The following is a 25,629-nucleotide window of genomic DNA, read 5'->3' as shown; positions in this document are numbered from 1 at the left end:
CTGCGTCGAATTCGGTGCGCAATTGCCAGCTGCTTCTACTTTACCATTTGATTCAGGGGAGAAAGCATGTGTCCAAGAACGATGTATCAATGAAGAGATATGTGAAAAACACCTTGATGATTGATTCTAAACAACGTTTGCCATGTTTTCAGTCGATATTATGGAGTTAATTTGGAAAAAAGTTCGCGTTTTGAGGACTGAATTTTCGGATTTTTTTTGGTAGCCAAATGTGATGTATAAAACGGAGCTATTTCTAATACACAAGGAATCTTTTTGGAAAAACTGAGCATCTGCTATCTAACTGAGAGTATCCTCATTGAAAACATCAGAAGTTCTTCAAAGGTAAATGATTTTATTTGAAGGCTTTTATGTTTTTGTTAATGTTGCGTGCTGGATGCTAACGCTAATGCTAACGCTAAATGCTAACGCGAAATGCTAACGCTAGCTAGCTACTTTTACACAAATTATTGTTTTCCTATGGTTGAGAAGCATATTTTGAAAATCTGAGATGACAGTGTTGTTTACAAAAGGCTAAGCTTGAGAGATGGCATATTTATTTCATTTCATTTGCGATTTTCATGAATAGTTAACGTTGTGTTATGCTAATGAGCTTGCTGATAGATTTACACAATCCTGGATACAGGGGTTTTTTCATAGCTAAACGTGACGCAGAAAACGGAGCGATTTGTCCTAAACAAATAATCTTTCAGGAAAAACTGAACATTTGCTATCTGAGAGTCTCCTCATTGAAAACATCTGAAGTTCTTCAAAGGTAAATGATTTTATTTGAATGCTTTTCTGTTTTTTTGTGTAAATGTTGCCAGCTGAATGCTAATGCTAAATGCTACGTTAGCCATCAATACTGTTACACAAATGCTTGTTTTGCAATGGTTGAGAAGCATATTTTGAAAATCTGAGATGACAGTGTTGTTAACAAAAGGCTAAGCTTGAGAGCTAGCATATTTATTTCATTTCATTTGCGATTTTCATGAATAGTTAACGTTGCGTTATGGTAATGAGCTTGAGTCTGTATTCACGATCCCGGATCCGGGATGGGGAGATCAGAAAGGTTAATGTATGTTTTAATTTAACTTTTTCCAGGTGGCTCGGGCTGGCTGAAATTTGATGTAGAGGATGTCATAATAAAGACAATCAAAAGTTAAAACCTGTTAAGGATATGGCAGACATACGCCCCCTTTGGAGAGATTGGGTACCCCTAGTAAACTGGAAAAAAAATCTGTCAAAAATTGCTAATATATGCAAACAAAAATTATTATTGGATAGAAAACACTCTAAAGATTCTAAAACCGTTGGAATTATGTCTGTAAGTATAGCAGAACTCACAGGGCAGGCATTCTTCCAAACTAGTTTTTGTGGCCATGAAAGTTGGAGCAACTTTGACGTCATGGCCCCCACCCTTCCCAACCAGATATGATTCTGGGGACACTTTCTATCTCTTCCGCTAGATGTCCTCTTTCAGTAGAGCTTTGAATCGTTCAAATCCCGCGAGAATTGACCCTATGGGAGTGAAATTAGTGCGTGCCACGAGAGAATAGGCTGTGCGTATGGGCGCGAATTGGTCCCAGCCATTCCTTTGTTCCAGCACTCAAGAGAAGGGCAGACGATGGCCGATTGAATTGAAGTTTGTTTTGCGTGTCTAAAACATCATAAAGCGAAGACCATCGAAGGTATGGGAATATTTATGCTTAAATCTGTGTTTCTGTTGACTCCAACATTACGTAGAAATGTAGCTTGGAACTGAGCGCTGTCTCAGCATATGGAATAGTGTGCGATTTCTGTAACGTTAAAAATAAATATAACACAGCGGTTGCATAAAGAAGCAGTGTATCTTTCTAACTATATGTAGAACATGTATATTTAGTCAAAGTTTATGATGTCTATTTACGTTATCTTGCCGCGCTACATAGATTTCCTGCGGGCATTTTTGAGTCATTTCTGAACGTGAACTCACTGTAAATGGACATTTATGGATATAAATGGCATATTATTGAAAAAAAAAAATATGTACTGTGTAACATGTCATATTACTGTCATCTGATGAAGATTTTCAAAAGGTTAGTGAGCGATTTATTTTTTAATCCTGCGTTTGTTGATTGCATGTTTTGGCTATTCAAATGAGCTGTGTCTGGTGGTGGTTTTACATATATATGTGCTATGTTTTCGCCGTAAAACATTTTAGAAATCTGACTTGCTGGCTAGATGAACAAGGTGTTTATCTTTCATTTGAGCTATTGGACTTGTTAATGTGTGGAGGTTAAATATTTTTAAGAATATTTTTGCGTTCCATGCGCCACCGTTTCAGCTGAACGTGGGAGGGTTGATTCCCAATTGGGAACCAGTATCGTAGACAGGTTAAGTCATTTTGTACTATATTTGAAAGAGTTATTAATTTGTTAGGCTATTGGTTAAAGTTGCAAAACTATATTGATTATTTAATTATCATTGATCTAGTTCAGTATTATCAATCACTTAAACATATTTAAAAATTATCGCTTTTTGTTGTTCTAAGTAGAGACTGTTAGAAGGGCCATGGGTCATTAGATTGCGAAGAAATGCAGGAAATTAGCATTAGATACACCAAAAAATTTGAGGATCCCAGACCCCCCGCCAACTTATGTCCCCCCCACTTCTTAAACTAAACTTACGCCACTGCTTCTCATTACTGCAATGCACCTGCAACAAAGTAAGCAGTACAAGGCCATTGTTCTCTCTCGTTTTCTGGGAGGGAGAACACGTAAAATTACAATTTAGCCAGATAAATCGTCATTTATAGCTCTAATTGACGCTAATAAAATGATTTGTCTTGTTACCCCGTGGATCATATGCTAATCAAAATGTGAAATATTACAGATGACACCAACAGGGGTGATAAGCAGCAAATGAACAGGGTAGGGCAGAGGAGGAGAGGAGGATGGGGGGATTTGACGACTGTAATAGGCGTACGCCATTTAATGTGTTCTGTGCTCATTAGAGCATTGCAGAGCGGCGGCAGCTCCTGTACCTACTCCTGCACTCCTGTCTCGCCTAGCCAGAATGACAGCTATCTTGTCCCCTGTCAAAGTGATGGCCATAACTGCTGACTGGAATGAGTTATTAGGGGCTTCAGAGAGGGCCCTTAGAGTGAATTATTGTCCCCTTAGGCCTGATATATATGATTCAATACTGTAGAAATGTAGCACTCTAAACTTTCATTTGGATTTTTTGTATCTATTTAAAAATCTGAAAGAATTAAGTGAAAGAAGTATAATGTACAGTAGAATGTACAGTGAAAAAAGTAGAATGTACTCCACTGTTCACTGCTTTTGTAGGCCAACTCACACAGCCAGCATAGAGTTGATATAAAATAGTTTGATCTCACCTTCTCTGTCTCTCGTCTCTCTCCCTTTCCCCCCAATGGACCTCTGTATCATCCACAGTCACCCATCCACCTGGAAAAGGCAGAACAAAGATGCATGAAATGAGTTGCCAAATACTCGACTCTCCTAACGACTTGGCAAAAAATGGTGACAGCGACATGAGAGCAAGGGGAAAAAAGGGAAAAGTTGAGTGTGAGAGAGGGGAAAGCAGGCCAAGCCATCGGCTGTAATGAATTGCATGCGACTCCAGTTCCCCACTGATGTGCGTATTAATCTGGTCAGGCATATACAGTGGGACGTCACCAAGTGCGATTTAGGTCCCAAATTACACCCTGGAGGGACTTTACCCTTTACAAGGAGTATGAAAAACTGCTCCAAAACAGCAGGCAAATAGCAACTGTCTTACAAATAGGCAGCAGAGGGGATGTGGGAGAGGCTGGGGGCTAGTCGGGGAGTCATGCAGGTATTAGGAAGATAGGGATTTGGGCTAGGGATCAGGAGTGGTGGGTTTTACGAAGCAGGCTGAGTAGCTTGGGGAGACAGGGACGGGGATGGGGACAGGAACAGGTGGTTCTCAGAGACCATTATGGTAATGCTGGGTTTCCTCATTCATTACCTCTGAGGCAGCAGTGCCGTGGGAACTGGTCCCAGTCAAATGTAGTAGGCAACTGCAAAGAGTTACTAGGCCAGCAGAGAGCAGCAATCCACTCAGCACCACCCAGGACTAAGGACTCATGTTCAGCCGGTAGGGATCACAGGTAGTCTGTCCACGTGGGCAATACAGAAAACATACAGTTCTGCCCCTTCCTTACCATAAGGAAATAGTTGTGTTGGAGAATGATAGCTATGTTTAGGTAAACATGTGAATCATGCATGACTTGGATAGACTTTGTTGGAATATACTTGACGTATACTTGCCTCTCTGACTTCTCTTTGCTTGAGCCCATTAGACAGTTCCAACATTTCTCATTCTTCAATCAACATCATGAAGCTGTTAGTGCTCCAATCTGTGCTCTGCTGAATGCCAGAGAGAGTTCTGTGTTTGTGTTATGGGCTATACTTAGAACTTAGATCAGTGGCAACGTTACATTTGTCAAAACCCTAATTGGCGGCAAGCAGAAATAGACTATTTGTACTTCTTCTGATCATTGTCAAAAGATGACTACTAAAAGTAAAAAGGTTGACACGCTTAAAGGTCTGCATGTGACATATCCAATTCTCTTTACACACTTTTCTGATTGTATTTACTGCTGGTTCTTCAAACTATGTTTGCAGAGATCAAAGTAAAATATGTAAAATATTAATTGAATGTTCTGTTGGATCATTAGGTTGCCAATAGAGTTTGGTGGATTTGAATAGAGGATGACAGTATCTCTGAATAACACAGTAATACAGACTATCCATTCCATCAGCTACTGATGTTTCCATGGATAAGACAAAGAGAAACAAACGGTAGGAGCAGCAGTAGAAGCTCTCCACATGCCACACATCAGCTCTAACAAAGGCAACCAGCCAGCATCAGATGATATTGAACTCTCATCTCACTATGCTCATGTGTCACTCAGCTGGTGTCTGTGTGTCAGACAGAAGAGGCAACTATGTTGAAGTGTAAACAAATAGGCAGAGGCTCTGAGCACAGCAATGCGTCACCTTCAAGGGGCTGGTTCTGGCAGGATAACAGAGTATCCACAACACTGAACAGCACATACCTTGACTGGTCAACGCATCTTCCATACCTCTCCATCCAGAGTGCTCTCCCGCTAAGATGAGACATGGTTAGCATCCTAAACACACAGATGGGTGTTTGCCCTTTTTGCTTTCTTCATCAGAGGGAACATTACTGTAACAAAGGCTATGCTTACACTGATTCAGTGCCATCATGTTGAAGTATTCATATGGAAACACGATTCTCTAGATGACAATTAGTAGAATGAAAGAGTTATGGGTAAGGACAATAAAAAAAACATCTATAATACAAAAGGAACATGTTGGCCATTGTTCTTGCAGTTAGCTTCGAAAGGTTACAGTTAGATATATTTTGCCAAAGGTTCTGACAGTAGAAAAATCATCAGCGTTGAGTCATTGTGAACTTCATACCACCTGGAGACATTCTGGGGCCATACTTGCACCCATATACCTTATACAGGTTCTCATGCAATCGTATGCATATCAGTCAATGAAAATAGTTGATTTACTTGCATTTGACCAAACAATAAATTGTCGCTGATCCCATCAGATAACATAGAACAAGTTAGCCCTATGCTAAATTGAATTTTTTAATCTACATACTCAAGGTTTACTTGTTCAGTTGGTCTGTAACACAATGTTGTTTTACAATATTGCATTGATGCATCCTTGACTAGGCTACAACCTATTAACGTTAGACAACATATTCAAGTTTTTGCATATGGCAAAATCTTTTTATTTTAGTTTTTTAATCTGTTTCAAACACATCAATGAGTTTCTATGGGAAAAAAGATAAATGAGGTCCTTACAAGAACGTTTATCACACATTGTAAAAAAAAAACGTAGACAATTATGGATTTGTCAAATAGCAGTCATGTAGGCTCTAACAATCCTCATCCCCTCTGGGTGCCACACACTGTTAAAGCGGTTGCATTGTAATTGATACTGCTTTTTAACCATGGATACGAGCCCATCAAGCTTTTTTGTTGAGGAAAAAACTGTTGAAAAAATTGATTCTCGATTCAAAACGCATGTGACAAAGTGGTTTATTATAATATTGCATAAACTATAAAACATTGTAAGTGTAACCTACATAAGAATATATTAATGACAGCCAAGTGTCTTCCAAAATTGACTGTCGATTCAAGCTGCAATACTGCCATCTGTAGGATGATAACGAGAGTGCAGACAATTTCTTCTGCACACCTCCAGTGAAATAACACATTTGAGACAAAGCAGATGATTGTAAAAATGCATATAAAATATTTTGTTGGACATGTCCATGTAACATAGCCTATGCAATATCATTATTAGGCAATAGCAGTGTGTTTGTGTGCAAGGCTGAAATGTAAGTCCATTTTCATTGTTAAGTTGTTGGCTGTAGGCTACATCCCTATTCAACACACTAACCTAATAGGATACATGTAAATTTAAATGTCAATAGGGGGGGGGGGGGGGGACTCATGTGAGATTCGAACCCTTGCCATAATCTGTGACAATTACATGAACTAGGCACTTTACACAGAGAGCAATTTGACCAGTGTTGGAACATGTCCAACTACATCTACGATTTTAACTGGCTGCAGAAGTTGTGCCAGGATGTAATCACTGCCACCTGGTGAGGTTAGAAAAGGGCTAACGTGTGCCATGTTATCTGACAGGACCAGCTACAATTTAGCTTTCTGTAACATGCAAGTAAATCGACAACTTTAATTGACTGTTTAACTCTAAATGTTTAACTTTAAATGCTTGGAAGTGTGTGTGTGTGTGTGTGTGTGTGTGTGTGTGTGTGTGTGTGTGTGTGTGTGTGTGTGTGTGTGTGTGTGTGTGTGTGTGCGTGTGTGCGCGCGTGTGTGTGTGTGTGTGTGTGTGTGAACCACACTTTGACCAACTGGGGACATTTTGTTAGTCCCCATTGTTAAGATCATGTTTTCAATATCCCTATATTTCTGTTATTACAGTGCTATCACTCTGTTATTAGTACGCCTGCGTGGTAATTTCACTGTTGATGGACCTGACCTGAGTGCAATGGCAACCATGAACTGTGGAAATACGGTCTAGTAAATGTTGACTGACCTAGTTGTTGTGTAATTTTAAGTGAGCACCCACAAGGTCAAATGTTATTTCTAGGGGGTCTAGGGTTAAGGCTAGAATTAGTGTTATGGTTAGAATTAGGTTTCAGAGCTAGGGTTAGGTTTAGGGTTAGGTTTTGGGGTTTAGGTTATGGTTATATTTTTTTTATTTTGAATGGAACTGAATTGTGTGTCCCCACAAGGTTAGTTTTACAAGTGTGTGTGTGTGTGTGTGTGTGTGTGTGTGTGTGTGTGTGTGTGTGTGTGTGTGTGTGTGTGTGTGTGTGTGTGTGTGTGTGTGTGTGTGTGTGTGAGTGAGTGAGTGAGTGAGTGAGTGAGTGAGTGAGTGAGTGAGTGAGTGAGTGAGTGAGTGAGTGAGTGAGTGAGTGAGTGAGTGAGTGAGTGAGTGTGTGTGTGTGTGTGTGTGTGTGTGAGTGAGTGAACAGAGTGAAAGTAAAAGCTATGACAGGTATGTGCTGTTATTCACTCCGTCACCCAAATCCAAATTACTAACTTGCATGAACTTACCCTCGTAGCCAATTGGAGAGAGATAAGGATAGGACAAGGAAGCTGACAGCATAAAATACCCACTGCTGGAGCGGCACCTTGGTGTGTGTGGGCAAGCACTTTTTTTTGTTTGTTTTTGGAGTTGGAAAGGCACAACTGCTAGCACTGACAACAACACTTCACCCACCTGTGTACAGAAGCACAGCTACTGTAGCTACCCACCTAAAGTCATCTGAGAGAAGAACGAGCGAGAGAGAGAGACAACACACCCATTGAACACAGGCCTGGTCGGACTCCATTCCACAGCTCTGGTAGGAAAACATGCTAAGCATTTTTAGGCAACCAGATTTGCTCCTGTTGTTAGTTGCTGTTATAATGACTGAATGGAGTGAAATCAATCTAATGTCAAATGGCTGGGCATAGGAATGAATGGGTGTTTTCATTAATCAGACAGTAGGTATTTTAACTGTAACAAAGCAATGTAGGCATTACTTTAATTGTCTTTTCAAACTAGATTGTGCTTGTTTGGATTCATGTGTCTAACTGTGTCAAGCTTTGATTGCCAGCAATGCTTCTTCAACTTTTTCAAGCATGACATAAAACTTTTAAAGAGCTGTTCATACGGTGTTAAAGAAGATGGCTGATTTGAAATAATTGTGCGGCTTGCTTTTGAATTCCTGAAGAGAAAGGCATATGCGTTGGTTTACAAGGTAAACGTGGTCATGGGCAAATCAACAGTGCCAGTCAAAAGTTTGGACAGACCTACTCATTTACTTCATTTGGACTATTTTCTACATTGCAGATTAATAGTAAATAACACACATGGGATCATGTAGTAACCAAAAATCAAATAAAAATATATTTTATATTGAAGATTCTTCAATTCATCTCAAATTTGGACTCATCAGACCAAAGGACAGATTTCTACCTGACTAATGACCATTGCTTGAGTTTCTTGGCTCAAGCAAGTCTCTTCTTACTTTTGGTGTAGTAGTGTTTTTTTTGCAGCAATTTGACCTTGAAGAAACTTTCAAAGTTCTTGAAATTTTCAGAATTGACTGACGTTCATGTCTTAAAATTAAAAGAGTTATGATGGACTGTCCTTTCTCTTTGCTTTTTTGAGCTGTTCTTGCCACAACATGGACTTGGTCTTTTACCAGATAGGTCTATCTTCTGTATACCACCCCTACCTTGTCACAACACAACTGATGAGCTCAAATGCATTAAGAAGGAAAGAAATTCCACAAATTAAGTTAACAATGCCCATATGTTAATTGAAACGCATTCAAGATGACTACCTCATGAAGCTGGTTGAGAGAATAACAACAGCGTGCAAAGTTGTCATCAAGGCAAAGGGTGGGTACTTTGAAGACTCAAATTTAAAAAATATTTTGATTTGTTTTTTACCCTTTTTTGGTTGCTAATTTGATTCCAAATGTGTTATTTCATAGTTTTGATGTCTTCACTATTATTCTACAACGTAAGGGCTCTGTTTTGCTTTGAGAAACAAACTGCCCCTTTGAAAGAGACGTACAACAAAATGCTGGTCAGCTCTTTTTATACCACATAAATATGCAAAAACAACCTTCTAAAATGAGCAACATATATTATTAATGTTTTCAAATGATTATCCATAACGTTCTATTGGTTCTATTCCAGCATGCTCTTGGAAAATGTTATGAAGCAATACTGTTTGAATCTGTTTCAGCACTGTCTGTAGGTCTCAATGTCATGTTTGATATTGGCCGTTACTTATTCAGTGGGGAGAACAAGTATTTGATACATTGCCGATTTTGCAGGTTTTCCTACTTACAAAGCATGTAGAGGTCAGTAATTTTTATCATAGGTACACTTCAACTGTGAGAGACGGAATCTAAAACAAAATCCAGAAAATCACATTGTATGATTTTTAAGTAATTAATTTGCATTTTATTGCATGACATAAGTATTTGATACATCAGAAAAGCAGAACTTAATATTTGGTACAGAAACCTTTGTTTGCAATTACAGAGATCATACGTTTTCTATAGTTCTTGACCAGGTTTGCACACACTGCAGCAGGGATTTTGGCCCACTCCTCCATACAGACCTTCTCCAGATCCTTCAGGTTTCAGGGCTGTCGCTTGGCAATACGGACTTTCAGCTCCCTCCAAAGATGTTCTATTGGGTTCAGGTCTGGAGACTGGCTAGGCCACTCCAGGACCTTGAGATGCTTCTTACGGAGCCACTCCTTAGTTGCCCTGGCTGTGTGTTTTGGGTCTTTGTCATGCTGGAAGACCTAGCCACGACCCATCTTCAATGCTCTTACTGAGGGAAGGAGGTTGTTGGCCAAGATCTCGCGAAACATGGCCCCATCCATCCTCCCCTGAATATGGTGCAGTCGTCCTGTCCCCTTTGCAGAAAAGCATCCCCAAAGAATGAGGTTTCCACCTCCATGCTTCACGGTTGGGATGGTGTTCTTGGGGTTGTACTCATCCATCTTCTTCCTCCAAACACGGCGAGTGGAGTTTAGACCAAAAAGCTATATTTTTGTCTCATCAGACCACGACCTTCTCCCATTCCTCCTCTGGATCATCCAGATGGTCATTGGCAAACCTCAGACGGGCCTGGACATGCGCTCGCTTGAGAAGGGGGACCTTGTGTGCGCTGCAGGATTTTAATCCATGACGGCGTAGTGTGTTACTAATGGTTTTCTTTGAGACTGTGGTCCCAGCTCTCTTCAGGTCATTGACCAGGTCCTGCCGTGTAGTTCTGGGCTGATCCCTCACCTTCCTCGTGATCATTGATGCCCCATGGGGTGAGATCTTGCATGTAGCCCCAGACCAAGGGTGATTGACTGTCATCTTGAACTTCTTCCATTTTCTTATAATTGCGCCAAGAGTTGTTGCCTTCTCACCAAGCTGCTTGCCTATTGTCTTGTAGCCCATCCCAGCCTTGTGTAGGTCTACAATTTTAACCCCGACGTCCTTACACAGCTCACTGGTCTTGGCCATTGTGGAGAGGTTGGAGTCTGTTTGATTGAGAATATGGACAGGTGTCTTTTATACAGGTAACGAGTTGAGAACAGGAGGGCTTCTTAAAGAAAAACTAACAGGTCTGTGAGAGCTGGAATTCCTACTGGTTGGTAGGTGATCAAATACTTATGTCATGCAATAAAATGCAAATGAATTACTTAAAAATCATACAATGTGATTTTCTGGGTTTTTGTTTTAGATTTCGTCTCGCACAGTTGAAGTGTACCTATGATAAAAATTACAGACCTCTACATGCTTTGTAAGTAGGAACACCTGCAAAATCGGCAGTGTTTCAAATACTTGTTCTCCCCACTGTACATGAGCTCATAGGGATGCAAACCTCCTCTCCAGATGAGCACTGATCTGTGACTGATTACATGCATGAAAGTCAAACTACTGTTTTGCAGTGGTGTAAAGTACTTAAGTAGTACTTTAAAGTATTTTTAATTGAGTCGTTTTTTTGGGGTATCTGTACCCTACTATTTATATATTTTTTTCACAACATTTACTTCAATACATTCCTAAAGAAAATTATTTACTTTTTACTACGTACATTTTCCCTGTACACCAAAAGGTACTCATTCGATTTTGAAAGGTTGGCAGGACAGGAAAATGTTCCAAATCACAAACGTATCAAGAGAAGATCAATGGTCATCTCTACTGTCTCTGATCTTGTGGACTCACTAAAAACAAATGATACGTTTGTAAAATATGTCTGAGTGTTGGAGTGTGCCCCTGGCTATCCGTAAAAAAAGTATTTGAAAAACACATGCCGTCTGGTTTACTTAACATAAGGAATTATTTTTACTTTTACTTTTGATACTTAAGTATTTTTTGCAATTACTATGTACTTTAAAACTAAAGTATATTTAAAACAAAATAATTGTAGACTTTTAATCAAGTAGTTTTTAACTAGGTAACTTTCACTTTTACACTTTTACATTTTCTATTAAGGTATCTTTTCTTTCACTCAAGTGTGACAGTTGGGTACTTTCAATCACTGCTGTTTTGTTTTAGGTTGAATGACTGTACCTGATTATAACCTACTCTACAGTAATCACCTAGCATTGGTTGTAACTTGCATCAGTTGATATAAAACTCCACAGTGTATCTGTCCTCAGACACTTCAGAGCCAGGAAAGAGTGACCTGCCTGCACTTGCTTGTTGCTTACCTGAAGTGACATTGATCAGTGATCGTACTATTGTCTGTTCACTTCCTTCATCTTTAAGTCTTTCCTCATGGTTTTACATAATTATGTTATGAAACTTTGTTTATTTGGTGATATGCACAGTCAGTGAATATTGATCAGAGGTGAGTTTCCAAAGCGCTTTGTCTAGCTAACATGGAACTTTATGACTCATCCCTGAATAGTACACACCATGTATCGTTAACAAGTTAACCTTCAACCGTCCAGGAGACTATAGAAACTAGACCTGATGATAGCATGTCCCTAACTAAACATTCAGGAATACAATGCCAGCAGTCTACTCACATGTACAGTCTTTAGGCTGCTTAGACTAGACAGCAGGCAAACAGACAGTAGACTGCACTGATGGTAACCTAAAGCGTACATTTGGCAAGGCTTGGCAAGATGTCAATAGGATCTAGATCTGAACCCAACACTTGGCCTGAACTGTCAAAGGCCATATACCTCTAGTGAAAATCATACTCAGGGATCTTGACTCAAGTTCTTGGGAAACTGGTTTTGGATTGAGGAAGACAGTATAATTTATTATTAATACATGTTTTGCTTATTCTTTGGTTATTGTATGTTTTTTTCACTGTTCAAACTTTATGGTGGGTTGCGACTCAAAAGAAACCTCAATTGCTTGGTCACGAAACAGAAAAGTTTGGAAACACCTGGACTCAACAAACACTAAAATATGTGACAAAGTCATTGCAAGTACTGTGGTGCAGCCACTCCGCCTTCCTCTTATATACTCGTCACAGGCCTCAGTGCCGACCTCCAACTTTAATAATGTATACTGAACAAAACAATGAATGCAACATGCAACAATTTCAAAGATTTTATTGAGCTACAGTTCATATAAGGAAATAGATTCATTTGGCCCTAATCTATGGATTTCACATGACTGGACAGGTGCGCAATGGGGAGCCAGGCCCAGCCAATCAGAATGACTTTTTCCCCAAAAAAGGGCTTTATTACAGACATAAATACACCTCAGCACATAGTATATATTTACATATTGAATGCAAATATGGTTGTGGTGAACGGTTTTCTCAACAACAGTTCAATGAACGTAACCATGTTGTTGACCCACTATGGCCAACACTTCACAGGCAGTCAAGGGAGTGATATGGAGAAGAGTATACCATGGTTCACATACAGTACTGTAGCACTACTGTCTTTCTATAAATATTCACTGATGTTATTTGTGTTGCATTTACTTTTACAATGGAACTTCAATTCTTTGGACCTTCATTAACTTGTTTGTCAACTTTAAATGTGTCATTAAAGTCAAAATGGGGCCAACCAACTTGCTGGTGGAGAATGCAGTGATTAGTACTAAATTTGTCGCCCGTAATAAAGTGCAGTGCGTTATGATAAACTGCATCTAATGGCTTTAAAGAAGTGGCAGCTGTGTCCATATAGATGATGTCGCCATAGTGTAGGACTGATAGGAACATCGACTGAGTAATCTGCTTTATACTATTTAGCCAGAGGCAAGACCTATTTCTATAGAAGAAGCCCATTTTAATTCTCAACTTCTTAACTCATCAATATGCTTTTTAAAAGACAGCTTTTCATCAATCCAGATGCCCAGATATTTGTAAGCACGGACACGATCAATAGACACCATCCAAAGTGCATATGCATAAATCATCAGACTTAACTGTATGCGCTCTAGAGAACAAAATATATTTAGTTTGACCTTTAGTCAGTACTCATTTCTGGTCAATAAAGTTTTTGTATAATACAATGAAGGAAGACTGTAGTATAGATAGAGCCTTTTCAACCGTGGGGGCAATAGCATACACAACAGTATCATCGGCATACAAGTTTAGGTCACATTTTTTTAACGATGGTCGATAGTTAATGTTAACAGTAAAAAGCACAGGACCCAGAATCGACTGCTGCGGGACTCCTTCTGTAAGGGAACCTGATTTAACACCATCAGTAGATATACATCGAGTTCTATCTGTCAAGCAATTTTTAAGCCAATTGAGGAAAGCCTCTGAATTAGCAATGAGTGATCAACAGTTTCAAAAGCCTTTGACAGGTCAATGAAGAGGGCAGAATAATGTTATTTTATACCTAGGGATGAAGCAGAGATGGTGCTATGACCTGATCAAAAACCTGAATAATGAACACTATATTGTGTATAAAAAAAATTGTGGACACCCCTTCAAATTAGTGGATTGGACTATTTCAGACACACCGTTGCTGACAGGTGTATAAAAAAAGCCATGCAATCTCCATGCTCAAACATTTGCAGTAAAATTGCCTTTCTAAAGAGCAACACAGAATGGGATCACCGAGTGCTGAAGCACGTAGTGCTGTCCTCAGTTCCAACACTCACTAGTGAGTTCCAAACTGCCTCTGGAAACAACGTCAGCACAAGAACTGTTCATCGGGAGTTTCATGAAATGGGTTTTCAAGGGCGAGCAGCTGTACACAAGCCTACGATCACCATGCGCAATGCCAAGAGTTGGCTGAAGTTGTGTAAAGCTCGTCGCCATTGGAATCTGGAGCAGTGGAAACGTGTTCTCTGGAGTGATGAATCACGCTTCACCGTCTGGAAGTCCGAAGGATGAATCTGGGTTTGGCGGAAGCCAGGGGAACGTTACCTACCCCAACGCACAGTGCCAACTGTAAAGCTTGGTGGAGGACAAATAACGGTCTGGAGCTATTTTTCATGGTTTCAACTAGGCCCCTTAGTTCAAGTGATGGGAAATCTTAATGCTACATCATACAATGACATTCTACACAAATCTGTGCTTCCAACTTTGTGGCAACAGTTTAAGGAAGGCCCTTTCCTGTTTCAGCATGACAATGCCCCATGCACAAAGCGAGGTCCATACAGAAATGGTTTGTCGAGATCGGTGTGGAAGAACTTGATTGCCTACACAGAGCCCTGACCTCAACCTCATCGGACACCTTTGGGATGAATCAGAATGCTGACTGCTTGCCAAACCTAATCGCCCAACATCATTGCCAGACCTTGCTAATGCTCTTGTGTCTGAATGGAAGCAGGTCCTAGCAACAATGTTCCAAATTCTAGTGGAAAGCATTCCCAGAAGAGTGGAGTCTGTTATAGCAGTAAATTGAGCACCAACTCATAATTAATGCAAATGGTCTTGGAATGAGATGTTCGACGAGCAGGTGTCCACATACTTTTCGTCATGTAGTGTGCATTTAGAATACATTTCAAAGATAAGAAAGATCTTAGCTGAGAATGAATCAAGGATTCTAATATTTTAGCTTGGCAAGAAAGATTAGAAATAGGCCGCAACCTTTGTGAAGGGAAAGTACATGGGCCGCCTTCCAAACACCGGGAGTATCACATCATTGAATGCAACTAACCCCACTCATTCTACCATCAGAAAAACAAATAGGCATACAGTGCAATCAGAAAGTATTCAGACCCCTTGACTTTTCCCCATTTTGTCACGTTACACCCTTATTCTAAAATTGAATTTTTTTAAATCCCTCATTAATCTGCACACAATACCCATAATGATGAAGCAAAAAAAACGATTTTTTTTTACAAATGTATTCAAATAAATAAAAAACAAACACCTTAGTTACATAAGCATTCAGACCCTTTGAGACTCAAAATTAAGCTCAGGTTTGTCCTGTTTCAATTTATAATCTTTGAGATGTTTCTACAACTTGGAGTTAACTTGTGATAAATTCAATTAATTGGACATAATTTGGAAAGGCACATACCTGTCTATATAAGGTCCCACAGTTGACAGTGCATGTCAGAGCAAAAACCAAGCCATGAGGTTGAAGGAATTGTCCGTGGAGCTCAGAGACAGAATTTGGTCGAGGCACAGATCTGGGGAAGGGTACCAAACATTGTCTGTAGCATTGAAGGTCTCCAAGAACACAGTGGCCTATATTATTCTTAAATGGAAGAAGTTTGGAACCAACAAGAATCTTCCTAACTGAGCAATCAAGGGAGAAGTGCCTTCGTCAGGGAGGTGACCAAGAACCCAATGGTCATTCTGACAGAGCTTCAGAGTTCATCTGGAGAGATGGGAAACGTTCCAGAAGGACAACTATCACTGCAGCACTCCACCAATCAGGCCTTTATGGTAGAGTGGCCAGACGGAAGCCACTCCTCAATAAAAGGCACATGACAGCATGCTTAGAGTTTGCCAAAAGGCACCTAAAGACTATCAGACCATGAGAAACAAGATTCTCTGGTCTGATGAAACCAAGATTGAACTCTTTGGCCTGAATGCCAAGCATCATGTCTGGAGGAAACCTGGCACCATCCCTACGGTGAAGCGTGGTTGTAGTAGCAACATGCTGTGGGGATGTTTTTCAACAGCAGGGACTGGACTAGTCAAGATCGAGGGAAAGATGAACGGAGCAAAGTACAGAGAGATCCTTAAGTGGCCCAGCCAGAGCCCGGACTTGAATACGATTGAACATCTCTGGAGAGACCTGAAAATAGATGTGCTGCAACGCTCCCCATCCAACATGACAGAGCTTGAGAGGATCTGCAGAGAAGAATGGGAGAAACTCCCCAAATATCAAATCAAATCAAATGTATTTCTATAGCCCTTCGTACATCAGCTGATATCTCAAAGTGCTGTACAGAAACCCAGCCTAAAACCCCAAACAGCAAGCAATGCAGGTGTAGAAGCACGGTGGCTAGGAAAAACTCCCTAGAAAGGCCAAAACCTAGGAAGAAACCTAGAGAGGAACCAGGCTATGTGGGGTGGCCAGTCCTCTCCTGGATGTGCCGGGTGGAGATTATAACAGAACATGGCCAAGATGTTCAAATGTTCATGAGTGACCAGCATGGTCCAATAATAATAAGGCAGAACAGTTGAAACTGGAGCAGCAGCACGGCCAGGTGGACTGGGGACAGCAAGGAGTCATCATGTCAGGTAGTCCTGAGGCATGGTCCTAGAGCTCAGGTCCGAGAGAGAGAAAGAAAGAGAGAAAGAGAGAATTAGAGAGACCACACTTAAATTCACACAGGACACCGAATAGGACAGGAGAAGTACTCCAGATATAACAAACTGACTCTATACCCCCGAAACATAAACTACTGCAGCATAAATACTGGAGGCTGAGACAGGAGGGGTCAGGAGACACTGTGGCCCCATCCGGGGACACCCCCGGACAGGGCCAAACAGGAAGGATATAACTTTGTTATTATAGGGTATTGTGTGTAGATTGATGAGGGGAAAAAAACAATTTAATCAATTTTATAATAAGGCTGTAGCATAACAAATAGTTGAATTCAAGGGGTCTGAATACTTTCCGAATGCACTGTGTATGTATGCAAAACAGACACCCACACTCTCCCTATACTAACTCCTGCACTTTCACAACTGTCAATGTTGTAATTTAGAAATATCTCATTTGCAAACGTCTCAACTCACTATGGGGAATAACACTGTCTATGTGCACTGTGTGTGATTACATGGCAGCCTACCAATCGCCTTGTTTGGGGTTTTACTCCCTACTGACTGTACGTGTCTTTCTCCCCCAGCTCTGGACCATGGTCCGTCATACCACCTGTATCATGAGCATCCCTTCCACTGCCAGCATTGAGAGCCAGCTGCCCACAACATGGAGCTCCTACCCCTGCCCAGACAGTGAGGACTTGTTTGGTTACTCAATGGCTCTTTCAGTAAATTGCTCTGCTGGTTTAATTATTTACAAGTACCTGGGTTAGCCAGAGTTAATATTTTTTCACAAAACCCCCAGCACACTCGAAGATTAAATATTTGATATGCTACTCACAGCTATTACAAAACGCACCTAATCTCTATCTTCAACCCTATCCCCAGTTTCCACAGTGATGCCCGGTTACACCAGTCGACTGTGGTCCCAGGACTACAAGCCTCAGTATTGGTCAAAGTACCTGGTGTGGCAGTGGCTGCAGCAGATGGTGGACATGCACCAGATTGACGCTGCCAGCATCCACTTCCAGAACTTTGACGTGGACGGCCATCAACTGTGCAGCATGACCTACCAGGACTTCACACGGGCCGCGGGCACCGTGGGGCCTATCCTCTACCAAAGCCTCAACGAGCTCAAATGGAGGGGTAGGTTCACACATTGGACAAAGCTGTAACGTCCTCTGTTATTGTTAGTGTCTTATATTAATCAGAATGGAGGCCAGGTCTGGCCATGTATTGTAAAAACATACTGTTAGTGATACATTTGGTCTTCAGATTTTTGAATGTATTATTTATTTTCAACATTATTTGAATTGGTTAGAAAACCACAAACAAACAAGAACAGACAGTTGACCCAGTGTATGGTGGAAGGATCAAGGATTTAAGCATCAAGTTTGATTACATACAACACAAAATAAAGAAGGTTGTTGTTACTGTCAGTGAAATAACAATGACCTCTTGTTTCTCCCTGTCATCCCTACACAGGACAGTATCCTGGAATGGAGTTTAACCCACTGGACATTATCAAATCAGAGCCAGATGGTAAGAGCTGTCAAAAGCATACAAACCCAGAGAGGATGTAGTACATTGTTTTCACGTCCTTTATTCAAAATGCACTGTTGTATGCTTATAAAATTGTAATATATAAAGTTATAGAATGTATACAATGCTTCAGACCCTCTTAGAGAACGGGGAGTATATAGAGAATCTAGATCAGGGTTCCCAAACTGGCGGGCCTTGTGCTGGATTTGGCCTGGGGGTAGTTTTATTTGGCCCCAAGCAACAACAACAAAAAAATAATCATGTTTTGTTGAATTTACATTGTTGGAATTAAGACTAAAAACAACAAAAAAGCAGTTCCAAGTGATTTTAATTTGGAAATATTTTCCCAAGCATTCACACGCATAATAGAGAGACATATGTGATCGTATACAAATAATAATAATGAATACTGAGGTACTCAAAGCGCTTTGCATACAGTAGTAGGGGGAAACTCAACTCACCTCATCCTCCATCAATGTGTAGCACCCACTTCAGTTATGCACGGCGACCATTTTGTACTAGAACTCTCACCACACATCAGTTATCATGTGGAGAGGTGAGGAGTGATATATGCCAATTAAGAATGAGGAGGATGATTAGGTGGCCATGATGGAATGTGGCCAGGTTGGGAATTTAGCCATAACACCGGGGTGAACACCTCTACTTTTACAATAACCGCCATGGGAATTTAAATGACTACAGAGTGTCAGCACAAGCGTTTTAACATCCTGTCCAAAAGACAGCACCATAAGCAGGACAATATTCCCAAATGTAATCAAGGTTTGAAATTATGTCCGTACGGGAGTTGCAACGATGGGACAAGTCTAACTACCAACTGGTTATCATGACAATTGGGAATAAAGGGGTGTAAAAAGTTTTTTTTTAATGAAATCATTTGTTTGAAATCATTATGTTTTAGACAAATATATCTGTTTAGGCTTCTGCGATCAATTTGCTGTCTAAGAATATACAGTACTATTCAAAAGTTTGGACACACCTACTCATTCAAGGGTTTTTCTTTATATATTCTACATTTTAGTGAAGACATCAAAACTATGAAATAACACTTATGGAATCATATGGTAACTAAAAAGTATATAATATATTTTAGATTATTCAAGGTAGACATGATTTGCCTTGATAACAGCTTGCACAATCTTGGCATTCACTCAATCAGCTTCACCTGGAATGCTTTCCCAACCATCTTCAAGGAGTTCCCACATATGCTGAGCACTTGTTGGCTGCTCTTCCTTCACTCCTTCACTGCGGTCCAACTCATCCCAAGCAATTCATTTGGGTTGAGTCCGGGTTATTGTGGAAGCCAGGTCATCTGATGCAGCACTCTATTACTCTCCTTCTTGGTCAAATAGCCCTTACACAGCCTGGAGGTGTGTTTTAGGCCATTTTCCTGTTGAAAAACAAATGATAGTCCCACTAAGCGCGAATTAGATAAGATGGTGTATTGCTGCAGAATTCTGTGGTAGTCATGCTGGTTAAGTGTGCCTTGAATTGTAAATAAATCACTGACAGTGTCACCAGAAAAGCACCCCCACACTATCACATCTCCTCCTCATCCATGCATCATGGTGGGAACTACACACGCAGAGATCATCCGTTCACCTACTCTGTGTCTTCCAAAAATCTCAAATTTGGACTCATCAGACCTAAGGACAGATTTCCACCGGTTTAATGTCCATTGCTCATGTTTCTTGGCCCAAGCAAGTCTCTTATTACTGGTGTACTTTAGTAGTGATTTCTTTGCTTCTTCTGATTCACACAGTCGATGTTGAGATACGTCTGTTACTTGAACTCTGTGAAGCATTTATTTGGGATGCAATTTCTGAGGTTGGTAACTAACTTATCCTCTGCAACAGAGGTAACTCTGGGTCTTCCTTTCCTGTGGCGGTCCTCATGAGAGCCAGTTTCATCATAGCTCTCGATGGTTTTTGCAACAAACTTTCAAAGTTCTTGAAATTTTCCACATTGACTGACCTTCATGCCTTAAAGTACTAATGGACTGTCATTTTATTCTTATTTCAGCTGTTCTTGCCATAATATTTACTTGGTCTTTTACCAAATCTTCTGTATACCACCCCTACCTTGTCACAACACAACTGATTGGCTCAAACGCAGGAAAGAATTAAAGAAATTCCACAAAATAACTATTAACAAGGCACACCAGTTAACTAAAATGCATTCCAGGTGACTACCTCATGAAGCTGGTTAAATAATGCCAAGAGTATGCAAAGCTGTCAAAGCATAGCGTGGCTACTTTGAAGAATCTGAAATAGAAAATATATTTTGATTACTTTTTTGGTTACTACATGATTCCGTATGTGTTATTTCATAGTTCTGATGTCTTCACTACTATTCTACAATGTTGAAAATAGTAAAAAGAAAATAAAAAACGTGGAATCAGTAGGTGTCCACACTTTTGACTGGTACTGTAAATTTATAAAAAATCTAGTCTGTGATTTCAATAAACTCTTGAGATGTTACTTTATGCCTTTTTTTAAGTAAATGTAAGCTTTATGTGCTCTCCTCTCCTCATATTTCCCTTGTCCATTCCCAGAACCTAGCATATATCCTGCAGGTAGGTACCACATTGAAATGGATAGGAGAGACTTAAAAATGGAACATTTTAACTAACTTACGGACAGCATCATTTTTTATATGTTGACATGTCTTTACTTTTTAGACATTTTTGATCCCTCATGTCGATGTCTCGCACCTGTGGCATCACCCACTACCTCAAGTCCAGGTAAAGGATGAGGACTGAAAACCTATAAACATTATATAAACAAAGACATTGGAACAACACCCAAGCCTTAAGAAGACTTACATCTAGATCTCCAGTAGCCTAGTCCCCAAATAAATTATTGCTGCACCAATACGAATTTGAAACATAAGACATCATTGAGCAAAGTGGCAATTCAAGGCTATTGAAGTCCATGAACGTTCAGTAAGTGACAGTTTTGGGAATGGGCCAGCTGAGTTTACTCCTTCACTAAACAATGTGACTGAGCAAACAATGTATGACGATACAACTGAACAAACTCATCCTGTAAATGTTTCCCACACCCATGTAATTGTACAGTATTGGGTTCCATAGAATTCATATGGAATGCGTAAGACAGCGGTACAAGTGTTAAACACGTATGGGTTAAAGCTCTGTTTGATTAGTTGGTTGGACTACTATGATGCTAGACCCACTAGTGAGTTTGATTGTCACATGTACCAAATATATTGAATGTCTTCATTTTAACTTGCTGTGAGCATCTGCTTAATGACCATGTGTCTATTAATTTACTTTCAGACAGTCGCCCTCATCAGATCAAAAAACACAGTGAGTAGTATTTATCATCTTCAATACTATCGTTCATTATCTTTTAATGTAAATGCTCAATCAGATGATGGCTACATTCTGAATGTTTTGCCTATGCTATAACTGATATGCAGTAGATTGTTCTAATGCCACCACTCATGTGTTTCTCCTCAGACCCCCGGGGGACCCACCTGTGGGAGTTCATTAGGGACATTCTTCTGAACCCAGAGCGGAACTCAGGGCTGCTCAAGTGGGAGGACCGGACAGATGGCGTGTTCCGTTTCCTCAATTCAGAGGCTGTTGCTCAGCTGTGGGGCAAGAAGAAGAACAACAGCAGCATGACCTACGAGAAGCTCAGCCGAGCTATGAGGTAAAGACTGAAGGAATTTGGGTGTTGTGATGTACAGTGGGGCAAAAAAGTATTTAGTCAGCCACCAATTGTGCAAGTTCTCCCACTTAAAAAGATGAGAGAGGCCTGTAATTTTCATCATAGGTACACTTCAACTATGACAGACAAAATGAGAAAAAAATCCAGAAAATCACATTGTAGGATTTTTTATGAATTTATTTGCTAATTATGGTGGAAAATATGTATTTGGTCACCTAAAAACAAGCAAGATTTCTGGCTCTCACAGATCTGTAACTTCTTCTTTAAGAGGCTCCTCTGTCCTCCACTCGTTACCTGTATTGATGGCATCTGTTTGAACTTGTTATCAGTATAAAAGACACCTGTCCACAACCTTAAACAGTCACACTCCAAACTCCACTATGGCCAAGACCAAAGAGCTGTCAAAGGACACCAGAAACAACATTGTAGACCTGCACCAGGTTTGAAGAAATCAACTGTGGGAGCAATTATTAGGAAACGGAAGACATACAAGACCACTGATAATCTCCCTCGATCTGGGGCTCCACGCAAGATCTCACCCCGTGGGGTCAAAATGATCACAAGAACGGTGAGCAAAAATCCCAAAACCACACGGGGGGACCTAGTGACTGACCTGCAGAGAGCTGGGACCAAAGTAAAAAGCCTACCATCAGCAACACACTACGCCGCCAGGGACTCAAATCCTGCAGTGCCAGACGTGTCCCCCTGCTTAAGCCAGTACATGTCCAGGCCCGTCTGAAGTTTGCTAGAGAGCATTTGGATGATCCAGAAGAAGATTGGGAGAATGTCATATGGTCAGATGAAACCAAAATATAACTTTTTGGTAAAAACTCAACTCGTCGTGTTTGAAGGACAAAGAATGCTGAGTTGCATCCAAAGAACACCATACCTACTGTGAAGCATAGGGGTGGAAACATCATGCTTTGGGGCTGTTTTTCTGCAAAGGGACCAGGACGACTGATCCGTGTAAAGGAAAGAATGAATGGGGCCATGTATCGTGAGATTTTGAGTGAAAACCTGCTTCCATCAGCAAGGGCATTGAAGATGAAACGGGGCTGGATCTTTCAGCATGACAATGATCCCAAACACACCGCCCGGGCAACGAAGGAGTGGCTTCGTAAGAAGCATTTCAAGGTCCTGGAGTGGCCTAACCAGTCTCCAGATCTCAACCACATAGAAAATCTTTGGAGTGAGTTGAAGTCCGTGTTGCCCAGCAACAGCCCCAAAACATCACTGCTCTAGAGGAGATCTGCATGGAGGAATGGGCCAAAATACCAGAAACAGTGTGTGATAACCTTGTGAAGACTTACAGAAAACGTTTGACCTCTGTCATTGCCAACAAAGGGTATATAACAAAGTATTGAGATAAATTTTTATTATTGACCAAATACTTATTTTCCACCATAATTTGCAAATAAATTCATAAAAAATCCTACACAGTGATTCTCTGGATTTTTTTTCTCATTTTGTCTGTCATAGTTGAAGTGTACCTATGATGAAAATTACAGGCCTCTCTCACCTTTTTAAGTGGGAGAACTTGCACAATTGGTGGCTGACTAAAATACTTTTTTGCCCCATTGTATATTTCCTGGTTCGCATCTTAAGAAGGCAGTCATTTTGGCTGTTCCATTAACCTCCCTGTCCATACCTTTCCAGATATTACTACAAACGGGAAATCCTGGAACACGTGGATGGCCGAAGGCTGGTCTACAAGTTTGGGAAAAATGCAAAAGGATGGAGGGAGTCAGAAAAGTAAAAGAGTCTGGAGCACACCTCTCCACTATTTTGTGCCTTTTTTTTGCCTGTCTATTTATGTTTGTTTTTTATTTTAATGTGTCACTGTGATGTTTTACTATGTTGTTGTTTTACAAAGAGGAGCAGAATGCCTTGTTGCAACTCTTGACATTTGTGGGAGTTTTTGTATGATATGTTTACATTTGGTTAAGCAAGACTACATTTTACATTTAATTGCTTACCCAGCTAGCACATAAATGTTCTGAGAACCAAATGTTTCTTAGAGCTTGGTGACAGCGGGGTTGTCATATGGTTATTTTGTATACAACCTTCCTACAACTTTCTGGGAATGGTGCAGGATAGTTGCTTGACTGTGGAACATTCTCGGCACATTTAAGGAACTTGATTTTTTTTTTTATAATCTTGGTATTTCATTACTTTAACTGAATGTTTCCTAAAAGTTCAAACATGGTTGGATTTAATGTCAATTTTGGTAATGTTCTAGGAATGTTCTCCAACTACTTTGACATTGGGAATGTTCTCAAATAGTTCAGAGAATGTTAAGAAACAACAGTCTTCTGTGGGATTTTCAGTACTTCAGCATAATGTTTTCTGCAGGTTTCATCATGGTTATTTTTAAAGTCATGTTCTCAGAACGTTAAGAAAATGTTCCATAAAAACCACAAGAACATTAGTAACATTCAAATAACTTTCTAAGAATGTTATTTAAAAACATTTAATTCTTAGCATCAACAAAACTCTTTATCCTCAATCTTGTTAAGTGTGTTCAGGTGTGTTGGCCTCGCCCACTTTTTGGTCACACCTGATCTTTATTAATGCCTGTTTCCTTTCAAATGGGGTCTGTTTGAATGGACTAAAATGAACATAGCATGCTAGCTCCATTCTGGTTGCACAGTGGAGTAATTCCATGGATAGAGAACCGAAGACTATAGGTACTGAATTTCACTGACGTTGTGCCACAACAGAAAATACATGTGTTTGCAAATTAAGGGTATTGAGGGTATTGAGGGTATTTTACTGGAAACTTTCAATTATGTAATCTACCACAAGATAATGTATCTACTGGTCTTTTGGGGGTATTTCATAATATCACCGGTGTCTGTAATTCTCTCTGTCCTGTTTTCTGGCCTTTATCACATGGAAAATATATGAAATAATTAAATACAATTATTTAAAAATAAAATGAATGAGAAAGCTGTAAAATATCATCCTAAATATAAACCATCCAACTTAGTGAATACCATTGGTGCCTTTTTATTTATTTTACTACGTCAACATGTATTTTTTTGTGAATGTTTTTGCCTCAAACTGGTGAAAGTTGTGATTAAATGTTGATTAGATGCTTTTCTAGGCTATTTTGTCTTCACCCATATGGTCTATCTATTAGAAACGTATGGACAATATGGACACAGATATATAAATGAACACTATATATGAACATATCTTTTTTAAGATATTCAAGTATAAAATACCAAAGTTACAATAGATTGCAATAGATTTTCGGTTAATCACCAAAATTAATGAAGATTTCTGTAACTTTGGTACCGATAGGACTAGGTTTGCAAAGCATTCTGTGCTTGGAGTTCAAAACAGTTAACCCAAACTGTTATTAAAATTCTTATTGAGTGAACGTTTTAAGAAAGTAACCTTTACATTTTGTTCAAAACATTCAAAACATTAAGAGAATGTTCTCAGAACTTTATTTAATTACCTTCAAATAACCAACCATTTCCGTTCTCAGAACATAAAAACGTTATTTAAGTGTTAGCCATTGATGCCATTAATGCATTAATTTTGAAAGGCACATACCTGTCTATTGTATATAAGGTCCCACAGTTGACCGTGCTTGTC

General features: G+C 40.0%; 1 protein-coding gene and 1 long non-coding RNA gene across 3 annotated transcripts in view; both read left to right on the top strand.

Moving 5' to 3' along the window:
* The first annotated feature begins 214 nt into the window (after positions 1-214).
* LOC149985493 (uncharacterized) overlaps positions 215-25,629 on the top strand; it is a 39,220-nt gene continuing 13,805 nt past the window's right edge. Inside the window, exons 1-2 of the long non-coding RNA XR_016494917.1 lie at positions 215-342; positions 711-772. This is a non-coding gene — a long non-coding RNA (uncharacterized LOC149985493). The remainder of the gene's footprint in view (positions 343-710; positions 773-25,629) is intronic.
* LOC110522348 (ETS homologous factor) lies at positions 7,576-25,123 on the top strand. Of its 2 annotated transcripts, XM_021600689.3 has the most exons (9): positions 7,576-7,953; positions 17,356-17,461; positions 17,657-17,914; positions 18,254-18,310; positions 20,883-20,903; positions 21,009-21,071; positions 21,627-21,656; positions 21,810-22,005; positions 23,680-25,123. In XM_021600689.3, exons 2-9 carry the CDS (start codon positions 17,365-17,367, stop codon positions 23,777-23,779), a joined length of 822 nt encoding a protein of 273 aa, XP_021456364.2. In that variant the 5' UTR covers positions 7,576-7,953; positions 17,356-17,364; the 3' UTR covers positions 23,780-25,123. The 2 variants fall into 2 exon arrangements, with proteins under 2 accessions (XP_021456364.2, XP_021456372.2); XM_021600697.3 differs by lacking the exon at positions 20,883-20,903.

Source organism: Oncorhynchus mykiss, chromosome 1, assembly GCF_057628025.1.
Source record: "Oncorhynchus mykiss isolate SJ-2025 chromosome 1, ASM5762802v1, whole genome shotgun sequence".
Taxonomy (NCBI): Eukaryota; Metazoa; Chordata; class Actinopteri; order Salmoniformes; family Salmonidae; genus Oncorhynchus; species Oncorhynchus mykiss.
The sequence above is the reverse complement of the archived record's forward strand: the minus strand, read 5'-3'. Positions and strand labels throughout refer to the sequence as shown.